Source organism: Myxocyprinus asiaticus, chromosome 40 (genome assembly GCF_019703515.2).
Source record: "Myxocyprinus asiaticus isolate MX2 ecotype Aquarium Trade chromosome 40, UBuf_Myxa_2, whole genome shotgun sequence".
NCBI lineage: Eukaryota > Metazoa > Chordata > Actinopteri > Cypriniformes > Catostomidae > Myxocyprinus > Myxocyprinus asiaticus.
In genome coordinates this window covers 35,628,094-35,642,760 of record NC_059383.1, presented here as the reverse complement: position 1 = coordinate 35,642,760, position 14,667 = coordinate 35,628,094, and the positions used below count along the sequence as shown (strand labels likewise).

General features: G+C 33.8%; 2 protein-coding genes across 4 annotated transcripts in view; one reads left to right on the top strand and one right to left on the bottom strand.

Annotated features, from left to right (window-relative positions):
• LOC127430990 (1-acyl-sn-glycerol-3-phosphate acyltransferase alpha-like) overlaps nucleotides 1-4,952 on the top strand; it is a 35,062-nt gene extending 30,110 nt beyond the window's left edge. Inside the window, exon 6 of the mRNA XM_051681157.1 lies at nucleotides 673-4,952. Within this exon, the coding sequence (XP_051537117.1) occupies nucleotides 673-830 (158 nt within the window). The 3' untranslated portion in view covers nucleotides 831-4,952. The remainder of the gene's footprint in view (nucleotides 1-672) is intronic.
• Nucleotides 4,919-14,667, bottom strand: part of LOC127430988 (epidermal growth factor-like protein 7) — a 28,141-nt gene continuing 18,392 nt past the window's right edge. For all 3 annotated transcript variants that reach the window (XM_051681154.1, XM_051681156.1, XM_051681155.1), the window contains exons 7-9: nucleotides 10,282-10,358; nucleotides 5,412-5,568; nucleotides 4,919-5,326 (exon numbers count right to left, since the gene is read on the bottom strand). In XM_051681154.1, coding sequence (XP_051537114.1) covers nucleotides 5,307-5,326; nucleotides 5,412-5,568; nucleotides 10,282-10,358 — 254 coding nt within the window. In that variant the 3' untranslated portion in view covers nucleotides 4,919-5,306. The remainder of the gene's footprint in view (nucleotides 5,327-5,411; nucleotides 5,569-10,281; nucleotides 10,359-14,667) is intronic.

Sequence of the window (14,667 nt, the reverse complement as noted above, 5' to 3'; positions counted from 1 at the left end):
GCTCCAAAAGAGCTCTGCACCGACCGGCCACTCCCATGACGCACTGTGAATGAGGCAATCAAGTCAATCATCCTACACTCTCAAACTACTTATATATTTGTATATACAGTATATCAGAATATTTTGCAATACACTTAAAATATATTCTTTCTATACTTCTAATCTACAACTTTAAATCAATAGTTTTAGATATAGTTTTTAATTCAATAACGTCATTCACAGTGCTTGTTGTACATTCCCTCATGAAAGACATTAAGTCTTATACCTTGACTGATTTTCTTGAATACTTATTTTGCTTCAAATCAAAGTTTATAATGTTGTGATTCACCTCAGAGCTGGTTGGTTTGGCTCATGGCTTAGAATGCTTCTATGAAGTACTTTTATGAAATCCCTTTTGGAAAAAATGAATGGGAAAAACACATCCTGAAACAAGACGGCGGTAATAGTGGGCGGGCACTGTCGCGCACTATTGTGTTCCACATAAGAAAGTCATACCGGTTTGGAACGATATTACAATGAGTAAATAATGACCGAATTTAAATGTTTGTTTGACTATTCCTTTAAATGTGTTTTGAAAAGCATTTAATAGCTCTTTAGTAGTACTAGAGCATGTTGCTTAGTTGATAATGATGATTATGGCAATAACAAACATTTTTGCACTATTTCTAACAGGAAAAATCACTCTTAAAATCCTTCCAAAGATTGAGACAAAGGGACTGACGACAGATGATGTGACAACGCTCTCTGACCAATCATATGCCCTCATGCGCTCTGCCTTCCTGGAGATCTCCGGCCAACCCCCCCAGAGCAACGGGCCTTCCAATCAGTGAACGCTTTTACACCCTTTTCATTGCCATGACAACTAGGATGGCTTGAGACTACATCGTCGTTGTGGTGACGGTAACCATGACAACCAGGTGCTTTGGGATCCTCTCCGAAGTGAAGCAGGATTACATGTCCATACACAGACAAATACACAAAAAACATAAGTACATACAAGCGCATTCACTTGAGTACATAAAGCAGATGTCATCGTAGCCTAGTTTCGATCTCCTGTTGGACTCCAGGGGGTACTAAGCGGTGGAAAGTGTTTTTTGGGCAATGACCTTTGACCTTGTCTGGTGACACTTTTTTTCTGTGTCCTCTTTGATCACGGCTCGGCTCGAATTGCTTCGATTTGAGTGACACCCTGCGAACATTGCGGATGTTCGTTCGACATGCATGCCTTTTGACTTTGTATATTTCTCTCTTTCACAGATCTACAAGAAGTCGTTGGTTCGTTTTGTGTAGGTCGATTTTTCCTCTAGATACTCTGCTTGCATTATGGAAAATCGTTGACAAACGCCTAGGCTTGTTTTATTTTTTGGGGCTTTACAAGTTTTTTGTTTGTACGGCAGTTGTTATTGGTTACCCAAGTATTTTCCATAACTCAACCAGTGAGAACGCTCAGAGATGCCTTTTTAATGTTTTCGATTACATTCTTGATTTAACGGAAAATTATTAACCAAAAATGCTATTGAAATCAGATACTGCATTTAACATACACCCCGGAGAAAAGCTTTTTGTGTTGTTACTCAAACAACAAAGGAAAATACTAAAATTTAGCACTTCTATTGTCATAAGTTATTTTTTTCTTAAAGAAATAGTTCGCCCAAAAATGAAAGTTCTCTCATCATTTACTCACCCTCATGCCATCCCAGATATGTATGACTTTCTTATGAAGAACACAAATGAAAATTTTTTGAAGAATATTTCAGCTCTGTAGGTCCATTTAGTGCAAGTGAATGGTGACCAAAACTTTGAAGCTCCAAAAATCACATAAAGGCAGCATAAAAGTAATCCATAAGACTCCAGTGGTTAAATCCATAATTTATGAAGCGATATGATAGGTGTGGGTGAGAAACAGATCAATATCCTTTTATACTACCAATCTCCACTTTCACCATTCTGGTGTGGAAGTGACTTTCACTTTCACATTCAACTACCTACTGGTTCGGGCTGGTGAGAGCTGGAGTTTGATAGCAAAAACGTATTGGTCTGTTTTGTTTTTTTTATCCACACCTATCATATCACTTCTGAAGATATGGATTTAACCACTGGTCTCATATTGATTACTTCTATGCTGCCTTTATGTCCTTTTTGGACCTTTTGAGTTCTGGTCACCATTCACTTGCATTGTAAGGACCAACAGAGCTGAGATATTCTTCTAAAAATCTTCATTTGTGTTGTGCAGAAGAAAGAAAGCCATACATGCTATGATGGCGAGTAAATGATGAGAGAATGTTCATTTCTGAGTGAACTGTCCCTTTAATTCTATTTGTCCTAAAAGTGTTGAACGGTTAGTTCATAGCAGTCCATTATCACTATTACTAAGTGCAACTTCTTTCCTGTGTGCCATGTGTCCAAAGTGTCTCAGCTGTTGGCTGTGTAATGATAGACTATTGTGAATAACACTATTGATTATTGATCTGTGATCAGGATTGATTAATTGATTGATTAGTGTTTAGGATAGGAATACGTTCAAGTTGGCTTTTGTTTGGCGTATTGCTCCTTCGTTGTCATATTCCATTTTGTTGTTGTTTTTATTTTCAGCTTACAACATTTGAAGTTTGACCGATGTGAAATACATATTTAAGAATGGAAATATATCATGTGAAACTAAAAACTATTTACAAGAGAGCGATTTATTATTATAATGAATGATTGAATAATTATTACCTAACACATTATTTAGATTCTAGAATATGCCGTTATCTGACTGACCTACTTTAAAAAAATACGTCTTGCTTTTAAGAGTTGTTATTATTAAAAGTTTAAAAGCATTTATTTTTTAAACTCGAAGTCCAAAAAGTTATGAAATCTGAAAATGTAGTCTTTACAAAATATGCAAACAAATATTTTACAAATGCACAATATTTTCACCAAATGTTCGCATCAAAACAGTCTTTTTCTTCGCAAAGGGTACCCCCACCCCCCGAAGATAGTCAAACACCTGCTTAAAGTTATCCCTAGAAAGTATTATTATAATGAAAAATTGCAAAGTCTCTGTAACTTTTTTGAGATATAGAAGCCCAAGTGCTTAAAGCGCTTCCCCTATACTGTAAGAAGTACCCACATGAACTTGGTTCAGGTTGAGTTTTCAATGCCTGCCTGGAAGTGACATGAACTTCCTATTGGCATTAAAGGGAATAGTTCACCCAAAAATGAAAATTCTCTCATCGTTTACTCACCCTCATGCCATCCCAGTTGTTTCTGACTTTCTTTCTTCTGCAGAACACAAACAAAGATTTTTAGAAGAATATCTCAGCTCTGTAGGTCCATACAATGCAAGTGAGTGGTGACCAGAACTTTAAATCTCCAAACTGCACATTAAGCCAGCATAAAATTAATCCATATGACTCCAGTGGTTAAATCCATATCTTCAGAAGAGATATGATAGGTGTAGGTGAGGAACAGATCAATATTTAAGTCCTTTTTTACTATAAATTCTCCTCCCTTCCCAGTAGGTGGCGATATGCACGAAGAATGTGAATTGCCAAAAACAAAAAAGTAAAAAAGGACTTAATTGTTGACCTGTTTCTCATCCACACCTATCATATCGCTTCTGAAGATATGGATTTAACCAATGGAGATGTATGGATTACTTTTATGCTGCCTTTATGTACTTTTGGAGCGTAACAATTTTGGTACCCATTCATTTGTATTGTATGGACCAAGAGAGCTGAAATATTCTTTTAAAAGTCTCCATTTGTGTTCTGCTGAAGAAATAAAGTCATACACAACTTGAACGGCATGAGGATGAGTAAATGATGAGAGTATTTTCATTTTTGGGAGAACTTTCCCTTTAACTACTTACTGTCTAAAAATGTACAAAAGATACTGAAGTTTTAGCTTTCAGAGTGACTGCTTTTGTATGACTGAATATAAGATTCCTTTTGTGTTACCAAATGAAACACAAATGAAATGAGGTTGTTAATCTAAAAATGGACCAATTATTTAACTCCTATTTATTAAATTAGAATGGATCAAAAACTTATGGCAGTAAATTAAGTTAAATGTTAACAATGACTTTCAAAGACATTTCTAATTGTGTTACATTGTTGAATCTAAAAGTATTTTAATGCTTGATGTTGTAGTTCTTTTTATTTGTTAAGAATGTATAACATCCTTAATTCAAAACGTACAACCTTTATTTAAGAGGAATGAATTGTACATTTTCTTTTGAACCCTTTTTATGTTTTGTAATAGGTCAGATTTTATAAGCCTTTTTCCATGTAATTTGTGCCCTGCTGACTGAAAAACAATTGTTGTACACGAAAATGTGTACGAAAATATGCACCCGGTGTTGTGTTATTTTCACCAAAGCTATTAAGGATGCGAAACCGATGAAGCATTTACGTGCTGATTATACAATCCCGTTAAACTAACCTTTCAAACATTTAACGGGCAGCTTTTTGTGTGTGCGTGTGTGTGTGTTTACGAGTGTGGTCTGTTGTGTGTGCTGAATGTGTTTGTATGGTGACCAGACACACAAATGAGCTAAAGCCCATTGTAAAATCTGTAAAGTCATATAAGATGATGATTATATATAAAATAGTTAATTGTGGTAGAATCTGGAAACGGCCTGTGGAAAGAACATCTAGGAAAAAAGAGTAAATAAAACTGTCTGTTTTTCCTATAGGAGTGTTAAGATTTGTTTCTGACATTTTAAGTTATTTGTTGATCTCTCTGTGTTTTTCATTATTTTTTGTCAAACAAACTTTTACACATATGTTCACTTAACTGTCTGAAGGGAGACGTACCATAGACTTCTATTGTTTAGACATTTGTTTGTTAGCTTACAAACTTTAGCTAAGTATGTACAAACTCATTTTTACTTGTAATAATCATGCTATAACTTCCATTAACTCTTGAAACATTCAAAATTTTGTCATTTTATTACCAAAAACAAATGAAGGGTAAAAATTACAATTAAAAATGGGTAAAGTACACGTTGTTTTTTCCAAAATAGATACTCCGGAAAAGATCATGGAATTATAAATATATACATTTGACCTATACTGACACATGAAGAAACCAGATAGCTGCACTTAATAAAAGAAAAGAAATACAAAACAATTACTAAACGATTAAAGCACCAGATCAAGAAGTGTGTCTTTTAAGATGTTTCCTCTACATTCTTGTCAAATGAATTTAAAGCATTTACATGGCTTCTTTGATCAATGTTGTGGTTGTTGATTTTAAGTGTCTGTGCTATTGTTTTCACATGTGCCGTCAGATTATCCAGCCCATCTTTGAGTGATCATCTAGTTTTCCTGGCAGGCACCTATAGCAAAGAAAATGTTTTTATTATTGCAGTAGAATTGGCATTGCACAAATAGTTTTGTACACATAAACAAATGGATGCTTACAGGTTCCGATACGTTCCTCCAGAAATCCGACTTGCTCACTGAGCGAGTCGATAAGGTCAAGTTGCTGCAGAGAATGGGACAGGAAGCCGTTCTTGTCACCTCCGACTCCGTCTACGGGGAAGAGAGTGGTGAACAGAGCCAGAACCTTCTCTAGTTTCTACAGAGAGAGAGAAAAAGCTCATTTTAGATCTTGGATTATTGGTTTATTTTCATAAATGGAGATTAAACTAATGGCAAAAGATGAGAGAAGACTGAGGTAAACAAAATTTGGCGTAATGCCAGAATAGCATACTACTTGTACTATTTCTGCAGTATGTATTAGGGGTGCAAGGTATATTGACGGCCAATATATTATTAGCCGACAACTGGGAAAATCTAAATATCGAGTCAGTAGTGGAATTACCGCAGATATTTTTGCAGATCATTTGTAGCGCTTTATCATTTATCGGTATCGGGCGCAATGAGCTGTGAATTATCAATATCGGATGCTAGTATGCATACTGTGCACAGTTTACAAATTTGACCTTTTACATTTTTGAAAATGTGCAGTTTATGACAGATACTGCGTGGAATACTGTATACCATTATGCAATGCTTTAAAAAAAAATCAAATAAATTGTACGTATTTTTTATTTATTTATATTTACCGTAATTACTAAAGTTATCATAACTGTTTTTTTATTCCCAAGATGATAACTAGATGTTTGAAATGTGTAATGTATACTGTTTCACATGCTATTTTAAAAATATAGTATGCAGTGTACAGTACATACTTTGCAATAAGTAGTGCGCTAGTATTCCATTCCAAACATAGCTTAAGAAAACATGCTGTGTATACAAAATTGTGTATGAAATGTATATTAATACATACTTGTGTACAGAAGTGTTACCGCTGATGTAACTTTTTTATTTTCGAGATAATTGAATGCCACTCTCAGAATTAAACATGCAACGTAGTGAGATCATGTGACAATAATGTAGCGTACTTTGAAACATTTACTGCACACTGTATAACATACTATTTAAAAAATTGTAGGCAGTATATAGTCCATACTGTACTTATGCAGTAAGCAGTACACTTGTATTCTATTATGAACTACTGTTTGAAATATTTACTGCATATTGATTTGCATACTATTTAAAAAAATTGTAGGCAGTATATAGTACATACTAAGTATGCAGTACTGCAGTACACTAGTATTCTATTCAGAACACTGCCTTAATTATATTGTAGATGTAGTGTTGTACTGAAAAACAATGGTCCGTTCATGAAACTGTATATGAAATGTTTACTAAATTGCATACGTAATTGTTATCATTGCTGTAATTGTATTTTTTCCCCCAATATAATAATGGAATGCCACACGCTGAACTAAACACGCAACATAGTGAGACGTGACATTAATGTAGGGGAATATTGTTTGAAACATTTACTGCTCACTGTTTCACATACTATAAAATACTATAAATATAGTATGGCATTATATAGTATGCAGTAAATAGTACACTAGTATTCTATTACAAACTACTGTTTGACAAATTTACTACATACTGTTTCACATGCTATTTAAAAAACATTAGTAGGCATTATATAGTATGCATGTAAGTAGTACACTAGTAATGTATTACAAACTACGGTTTGACACATTTACTGCATGCTGTTTCACATAATTAAAAAATTGTAGGCATTATATAGTATGCAGTAAGTAGTACACTAGTAATGTATTACAAACTACGGTTTGACACATACTGCATACTGTTTCACATACTATTTAAAAAAATAGTATGTTTTTAGTATAGTAATAGTATACTATTATATAGTATGCAAGTAGCACACTAGTAATGTATTACAAACTACAGTTTGACACATTTACTGCATACTGTTTCACATACTATTTAAAAAGAATTGTAGGCATTATATAGTATGCAGTTAGTACACTAGTATTATATTACAAACTATGGTTTGACACATTTACTGCATGCTATTTCATATAGTATGCATGTAAGTAGTACACTAGTAATGTATTACAAACTACGGTTTGACACATTTAATGCATACTGTTTCACATAATTAAAAAATTGTAGGCATTATATAGTATGCAGTAAGTAGTACACTAGTAATGTATTACAAACTACGGTTTGACACATACTGCATACTGTTTCACATACTATTTAAAAAAATAGTATGTTTTTAGTATAGTAATAGTACATTGGGAGTGGTGGTGGTATAGTGGACTAAAGCACTGAACTAGTAAGCAAAAGGTTGTTGGTTCAGTCCCCACAACCATCACCATTGTGTCCTTGAGCAAGGCACTTAACTCCAGGTTGCTCTAGGGGGATTGTCCCCCTAATAAGGGCACTGTAAGTTGCTTTGGATAAAAGTGTCTGCCAAATGCATAAATGTAAATTATATAGTATGCATGTAAGTAGTAAACTACAGTTTGACACATTTACTGCATGCTGTTTCACATACTATTTAAAAAATTAGTATGCTACTATTATATAGTATGCAAGTAGCACACTAGTAATGTATTACAAACTACAGTTTGACACATTTACTGCATACTGTTTCACATACTATTTAAAAAGAATTGTAGGCATTATATAGTATGCAGTTAGTACACTAGTATTATATTACAAACTATGGTTTGACACATTTACTGCATGCTATTTCACATAATATTTAAAAATTGTAGGCATTATATAGTATGCAGTAAGTAGTACACTAGTAATGTATTACAAACTATGGTTTGACACATACTGCATACTGTTTCACATACTATTTAAAAAGAATTGTAGGCATTATATAGTATGCAGTAAGTAGTACACTAGTATTCTATTACAAACTACTGGTTGACGTTTAATGCATACTGTTTCACATACTTTTTAAAAAAATTAGTAGGCATTATATAGTATGCATATACTGTAAGTAGTAAACTGGTATTCTATTACTACGTTTTGACACATTTACTGCATACTGTTTCACAAACTATTTAAAAAAAATTAGTAGGCATTATATAGTATGCATGTAAGTAGCACACTAGTATTCTGTCACAAACTACTGTTTGACACATTTAATGCATACTGTTTCACATTAAAAAAAAATGAGTAGGCATTATATAGTATGCATGTAAGTAGTACACTAGTAATGTATTACAAACTACGGTTTGACACATTTAATGCATACTGTTTCACATAATATTTAAAAAATTGTAGGCATTATATAGTATGCAGTAACTAGTACACTAGTAATGTATTACAAACTACGGTTTGACACATTTAATGCATACTGTTTCACATAATATTTAAAAAATTGTAGGCATTATATAGTATGCAGTAACTAGTACACTAGTAATGTATTACAAACTATGGTTTGACACATACTGCATACTGTTTCACATACTATTTAAAAAGAATTGTAGGCATTATATAGTATGCAGTAAGTAGTACACTAGTATTCTATTACAAACTACTGGTTGACACATTTAATGCATACTGTTTCACATACTTTTAAAAAAAATGAGTAGGCATTATATAGTATGCATGTACTGTAAGTAGTACACTGGTATTCTATTACTACGTTTTGACACATTTACTGCATACTGTTTCACAAACTATTTAAAAAAAATTAGTAGGCATTATATAGTATGCATGTAAGTAGCACACTAGTATTCTATCACAAACTACTGTTTGACACATTTAATGCATACTGTTTCACATACTTTAAAAAAAAATGAGTAGGCATTATATAGTATGCATGTAAGTAGTACACTAGTAATGTATTACAAACTACGGTTTGACACATTTAATGCATACTGTTTCATATACTATTTAAAAAGAATTGTAGGCATTATATAGTATGCAGTAAGTAGTACACTAGTATTCTATTACAAACTACTGGTTGACACATTTAATGCATACTGTTTCACATACTTTTAAAAAAAATTAGTAAGCATTATATAGTATGCAGTAAGTAGTATACTAGTAATGTATTACAAACTACAGTTTGACACATTTACTGCATGCTGTTTCACATAATATTTAAAAATTGTAGGCATTATATAGTATGCAGTAAGTAGTACACTAGTAATGTATTACAAACTACGGTTTGACACATACTGCATACTGTTTCACATACTATTTAAAAAGAATTGTAGGCATTATATAGTATGCAGTAAGTAGTACACTAGTATTCTATTACAAACTACTGTTTGACACATTTACTGCATACTGTTTTGCATACTATTTTTAAAAATAGTAGGCAGTATATAGTACAGAGTATGCAGTAAGCAGTACACTAGTATTCACAGTTTAGATGCAGTTATTTTGTACTGAAAAAACATGCTTTTTACACAAATTTGTGTAAATTGTGTACTAATTGTGTATGAAAGTGTACTGTAATTTTATTTCTGAGATAACTAAATGGCACTTGTATTAAACTCAGAACGTAGTGAGGTCATGTGACAATAATGTAGTGTACTACTATTTGAACATTTACTGAACACTGTTTCACAGCCTATTTAAAAAAAATAGTAGATCATATAGTACATATTTGGCATGCAGTAAGCAGTACACTAGTATTCTATTCTGATCACATGCAGCCTTAGGTCACATTGTAGATGCAGTTTTGAATATTTGAAATTTGTGAGGCCAATGAGTGTTTTATGTGTGCTACAAAGTTACTTTTAAAGGTTAAATAGTCACCTGCATATGTCTGTTTTTATGTTTCAGAACCTGTGATGTGTGTAAAGCTGACTACTGCTTTTCATTAAATCATTAGCAAAGCTTTGAACCCATAACCTCTCCTGGCAAACATGCTAGTTTTCATTGATGAAGTAGTTTATGACCTGAGGGTGTATATGTTTCTGACCTGTTCTAGTAGCTCGACTCTATTCTTTAGGATCCGAACCTCCTCTGTTACGTTCTCCACCAATCCCAAACCTCCACCTTCAAAATCAAACAAAATAAAGAAATTATATTACAAAGTAAGGCCACACACATGTTTGAGTCACACATACAAGCTACACACACTTTCACTCATAATACAGAAACCTTAATGCAATACACAACATGCAGGCCCTAAAAACACAAATAATGAATATAATAATGAATTATAAAAACTAATGAATGAATGATGTTTTTATTCACACACATCACACACACAACTCAAACTGCTATGATAGCGTATTAAATTAGAGTAGAATGCAAAATAAAATCATTTTCAAGTGTAGAATTTTTTAACCCCATAGTGTAAACAATGTAGAAACAAAAATAATACATATAATTACTAATATGCTCATGTTTACATGAAATGTAAAAATTTCATCATTACATTTCAGTAAGGAATATTAGACGCTAAAGACTGTTTGGATCATTAAAGGGAAGTGATTAATAACTAATCATATTAGAGCTTAGTTTAGTCAGTCCCGCCCCTTGGAGTAAGTAAAGTTTGACTTGGCTACTTCCACAGACATGCACGCACATTTGAGCTTAGTCAATCTGTCCCAGATGTTTGGTGTTATGAAGACACGTGGGAGAGAGCAAGAGATGTTTTGTGTGTGTGTGTATGTGTGTGTGTGTGTGTGTGTGTGATTTGTGTCTAAGGAAAACAGTGACCCCCCAGCAGTCTGAGTTTGATAGATCTGGAATGCAGCATCGAGCCAAAATGAAAAGAGAAACACCAGCTACAAATTTTGTCCCACACTGGCCTCTCTACAGTCCCTGTTATGTCGTAAATGCTAAATCACCACCATTGAATTAAACCAAACACTCACCTTCCCGCTCTTCTATCTGTTTGCGCTAATGTAGTTTCAGATTGAAGGTTTCAGGGAGTTTGGGCCCCATAAACTCAACAGTCCATTTGTAAATTTAATTTAGCTGATATGTTCAAAGTTACGACTACAGACAGAGCAATGCTCTCTCTCCTACTCTCTGTCATTCTTGATCTCTCCCACTAGATTTAAAGATTTACTTAAATGTGAATTGTGCAAAAAAAAAAAAAGGAAAAAAGAAAAAGAAAGAAAGAAAGAAAGAAAGAAAGAAAGAAAGAAAGAAAGAAAGTAAAAGGCATGTTTGGGAAACCGGTTTGGAATACATAATTTTTTCAATTCTGTTTGAAGAAATTACAAAGTTTTACTTCACTAAAACTGTAGTCTCTTGGTTTTAGCCACCACTGAAATATAAAATGTAAATGAAAAATGTAATTAGAATACCATATCCCATATTAATTCATTATGATTTTACAGTAAAAACAATAACTGGAGTAACGGATATATTGGCAGAGATGCTAAATTTTTGTAAGGAAGTTACGTTTGCGAGAAACGGTACGTATTTTAAGATTTGTATTCGATTCCAATTCACAAAAATGTAAGAAATTCTCTCTCAGTTAATGCTTCTGACCTTCTAACTTGGTACATTATGACAATATTTATTGTAAAATTCCCAAAAGTGCCCAGACTTTCAGTTCAGTTGCTATTTATTTAACAGATATAATAATCAACACAACCAAAACTGAAGTAAACTTTAAAGTAAAGGTAAAATATTAATCTTGGGACTATAATAACAGAAATAAGGATTGATAAAATTAATTAATCGGAGAATCAATATTTTGGACCCACTTTATTTTAGGTGGCCTTAACTACTATGTACTTAACCATTTGTTACAATGTACTTATTATGTACATACATGTTGTAGCATTGTAATTACATTTAAAGTACTTGCATTTAATTACATTTGTAGTTACACTTGACCCCAACCCAACCTTAACCCTAAAACCTAACTCTAACCCCTTATCCTAACCCTAACACTACTCCTAAGCCTACCCGTACCTCAATCTCAGTAGCAGCAAATGTGGATATTTTGCAGAACAACATGTAGTTACACAGTAAATACATAGTCTTGTATGTATTTAAGACCATAGTAGTTAAGGCCACCTAATATAAAGTGTGACCAATATTTTTACCAAGCCCCACCTGCTGGCAGTGCTGCTAATTATAGGTTTAATTAAACTGAGTTTGCATCTTTATCACCAATGGGCGTCCCACCAGACATATGTTAAAGTGTGAGTATGACTTAGGGTTGGTCAGGGTCATACCCAACAACACTGAGGTTTGACAAGTGTAGGAACAGTGAAACCATTGTAAAGGGTCAATTAAAGAAATTCTTACACCATCTCTACACTGCAACAGACATCCAGGTTCAATACAAGTTGAGCTCAAGCGACAACATTTGTGGCATAATGTTGATTGCCACAAAAAATAATTTCAATTCGTCCAACGTTAATTAAAGAAAGGCAACAATTGTGTTTACAATAAGGCACTTATAATGGAAGTGAATGGGGCCAGTCCATAATGTTACAATACTCACTGTTTCAAAAGTATAGCCACAAGACGTTTATGGACAGGCCCAGTTTAATTCTATTGTAAGTGCCACAATGTAACCCAGATTTTTGCTTTTTTGGGGGGACGAGTTAACAAGGGACGACACAAAATATTTTTGTGGTGATCAACATTATGACACAAATACTGTCAATTGAGCTTAACTTGTATTGAACCCAGATAATTCAAAAAACTCTTGGTGTTTCTTGAGGCAGTGTGAAAAGTAAATTGACATTGAATTCTAGAATTCTTGAATTCTAAGCTAATCCCAATGTTCAAGAATTCATTTATTTTGAAACTGGATTCTTATCTCACTCAGGCCACATCCACACTAATATCTTTTCGTTTAAAAATGCATTGATTTCGCTACGTTTACTCCTCTCATTCACACTAGAACAGCGTTTTCCTCCACCGAAAAAGGAGAGTTTCGAAAATGCTCTCCATTACCGCATACTCTGGAAAATTATGGTGTTAGGAAACTGAAAATAGAGTTTTTAAATGAAAACTGATTAGTGTGTATGTGGCCACAAACTTACCGCAACAAACTTGTGTTTCAATTTTGACTTTACTGTTACCTTTTAGCTGCCTGGATTAAAGGAATATTCCAGGTTCAATACAAGTTAAGCTCAATCAACAGCATTTGTGGCAGAATGTTGATTTTGACTTGCAAAAATCGAAGTTACAGTGTGGCTCTTACAATGGAAGTGAATTGGGCAAATTTTTTGGAGGATTTAAAGGCAGAAATGTGACACTTATAATGTTATAAAAACACTTTAATTAATTCTTCATCTAAAACTTGTGTGTTATTTAAGCAGCAAAGTTGTTTAAATCGTCTTTTTTATGGCCGTTTAGGGTTTTATGGTTTATGGTGTTACGTCGTCATGGCAAAAAAAGTTGTAAAATTGGATATAACCAAAGCCTTTCTAGCAAGTAAGTGCACTGTTGGCCATCTTTGGAGCGCTCTCGGGAGGCTATTTCCAGTCATGCCAGTGCAGCTCCTATCTATTTGAATGGGGGAACACCAAAATCTCAAAAATGGTTTGTCAAGATAACAATCAAAGAACATATCAGCAATAAAATGTGATAATATTGGAATCATAAATTGTGCTTCTTTACCTCATATTACGCTAAAAAACGCAATTTTCCTGGTTTGTATAGCTGATTGACAGTCGATGTCTGTACCTAAAAAGTGATTGGCTCTTTTACCTTTAAGGTGGGACTTCCTTTCTACATCCAAGGGCATAGATTTGGCTTGAACATTGGGGGGGGGGGTTGCAGCATGAAGCATTTACATGCTTCAATTAATAATGGTATAAATAATGGGGGTACTTGCTTGTTTTGATTATTGGGGGGTCTACATCGGTTGACCGTTGGGTGCTAGAGGTTCTTGGCTGGGTGTTCTAATTTCTCCCATTTATTTATATAGAAGTGGCCCATTTGGCTAAATAGTCTCTGATAAAACTTTACACAGAAAAGGTTTGTAAGCGATTTAATCACCCTAAAATCATGTTAACACGCATATTGTTTGCATCTTGTGGCTATACTTTTGAAACAGTGAATATTTTAACGTTCACTTCCATTGTAAGTGTCTCAATGTAACCCAGATTTTTGCTTTTTTTAAAGAAAAGGAGGGATGTGTCAAAATAAATTTTTGCTGTATTTAACATTATGCCACAGATGCTGTAGATTGAGCTTTGCTTGTATTGAACCTGAAATATTCCTTTAAAACATTGTTGCTCAGATTTGAAATCACACTGTTCATTTTTGCATATTCTAGTAAGCTAACCCACTTACTTTCAGAGCTGGAATGTGTGTTTGAGTTCCAGCCAAGCCCAATCCAAATGAGTGGCGATTATTTTAGCCTGTCGCTAGGAAACGG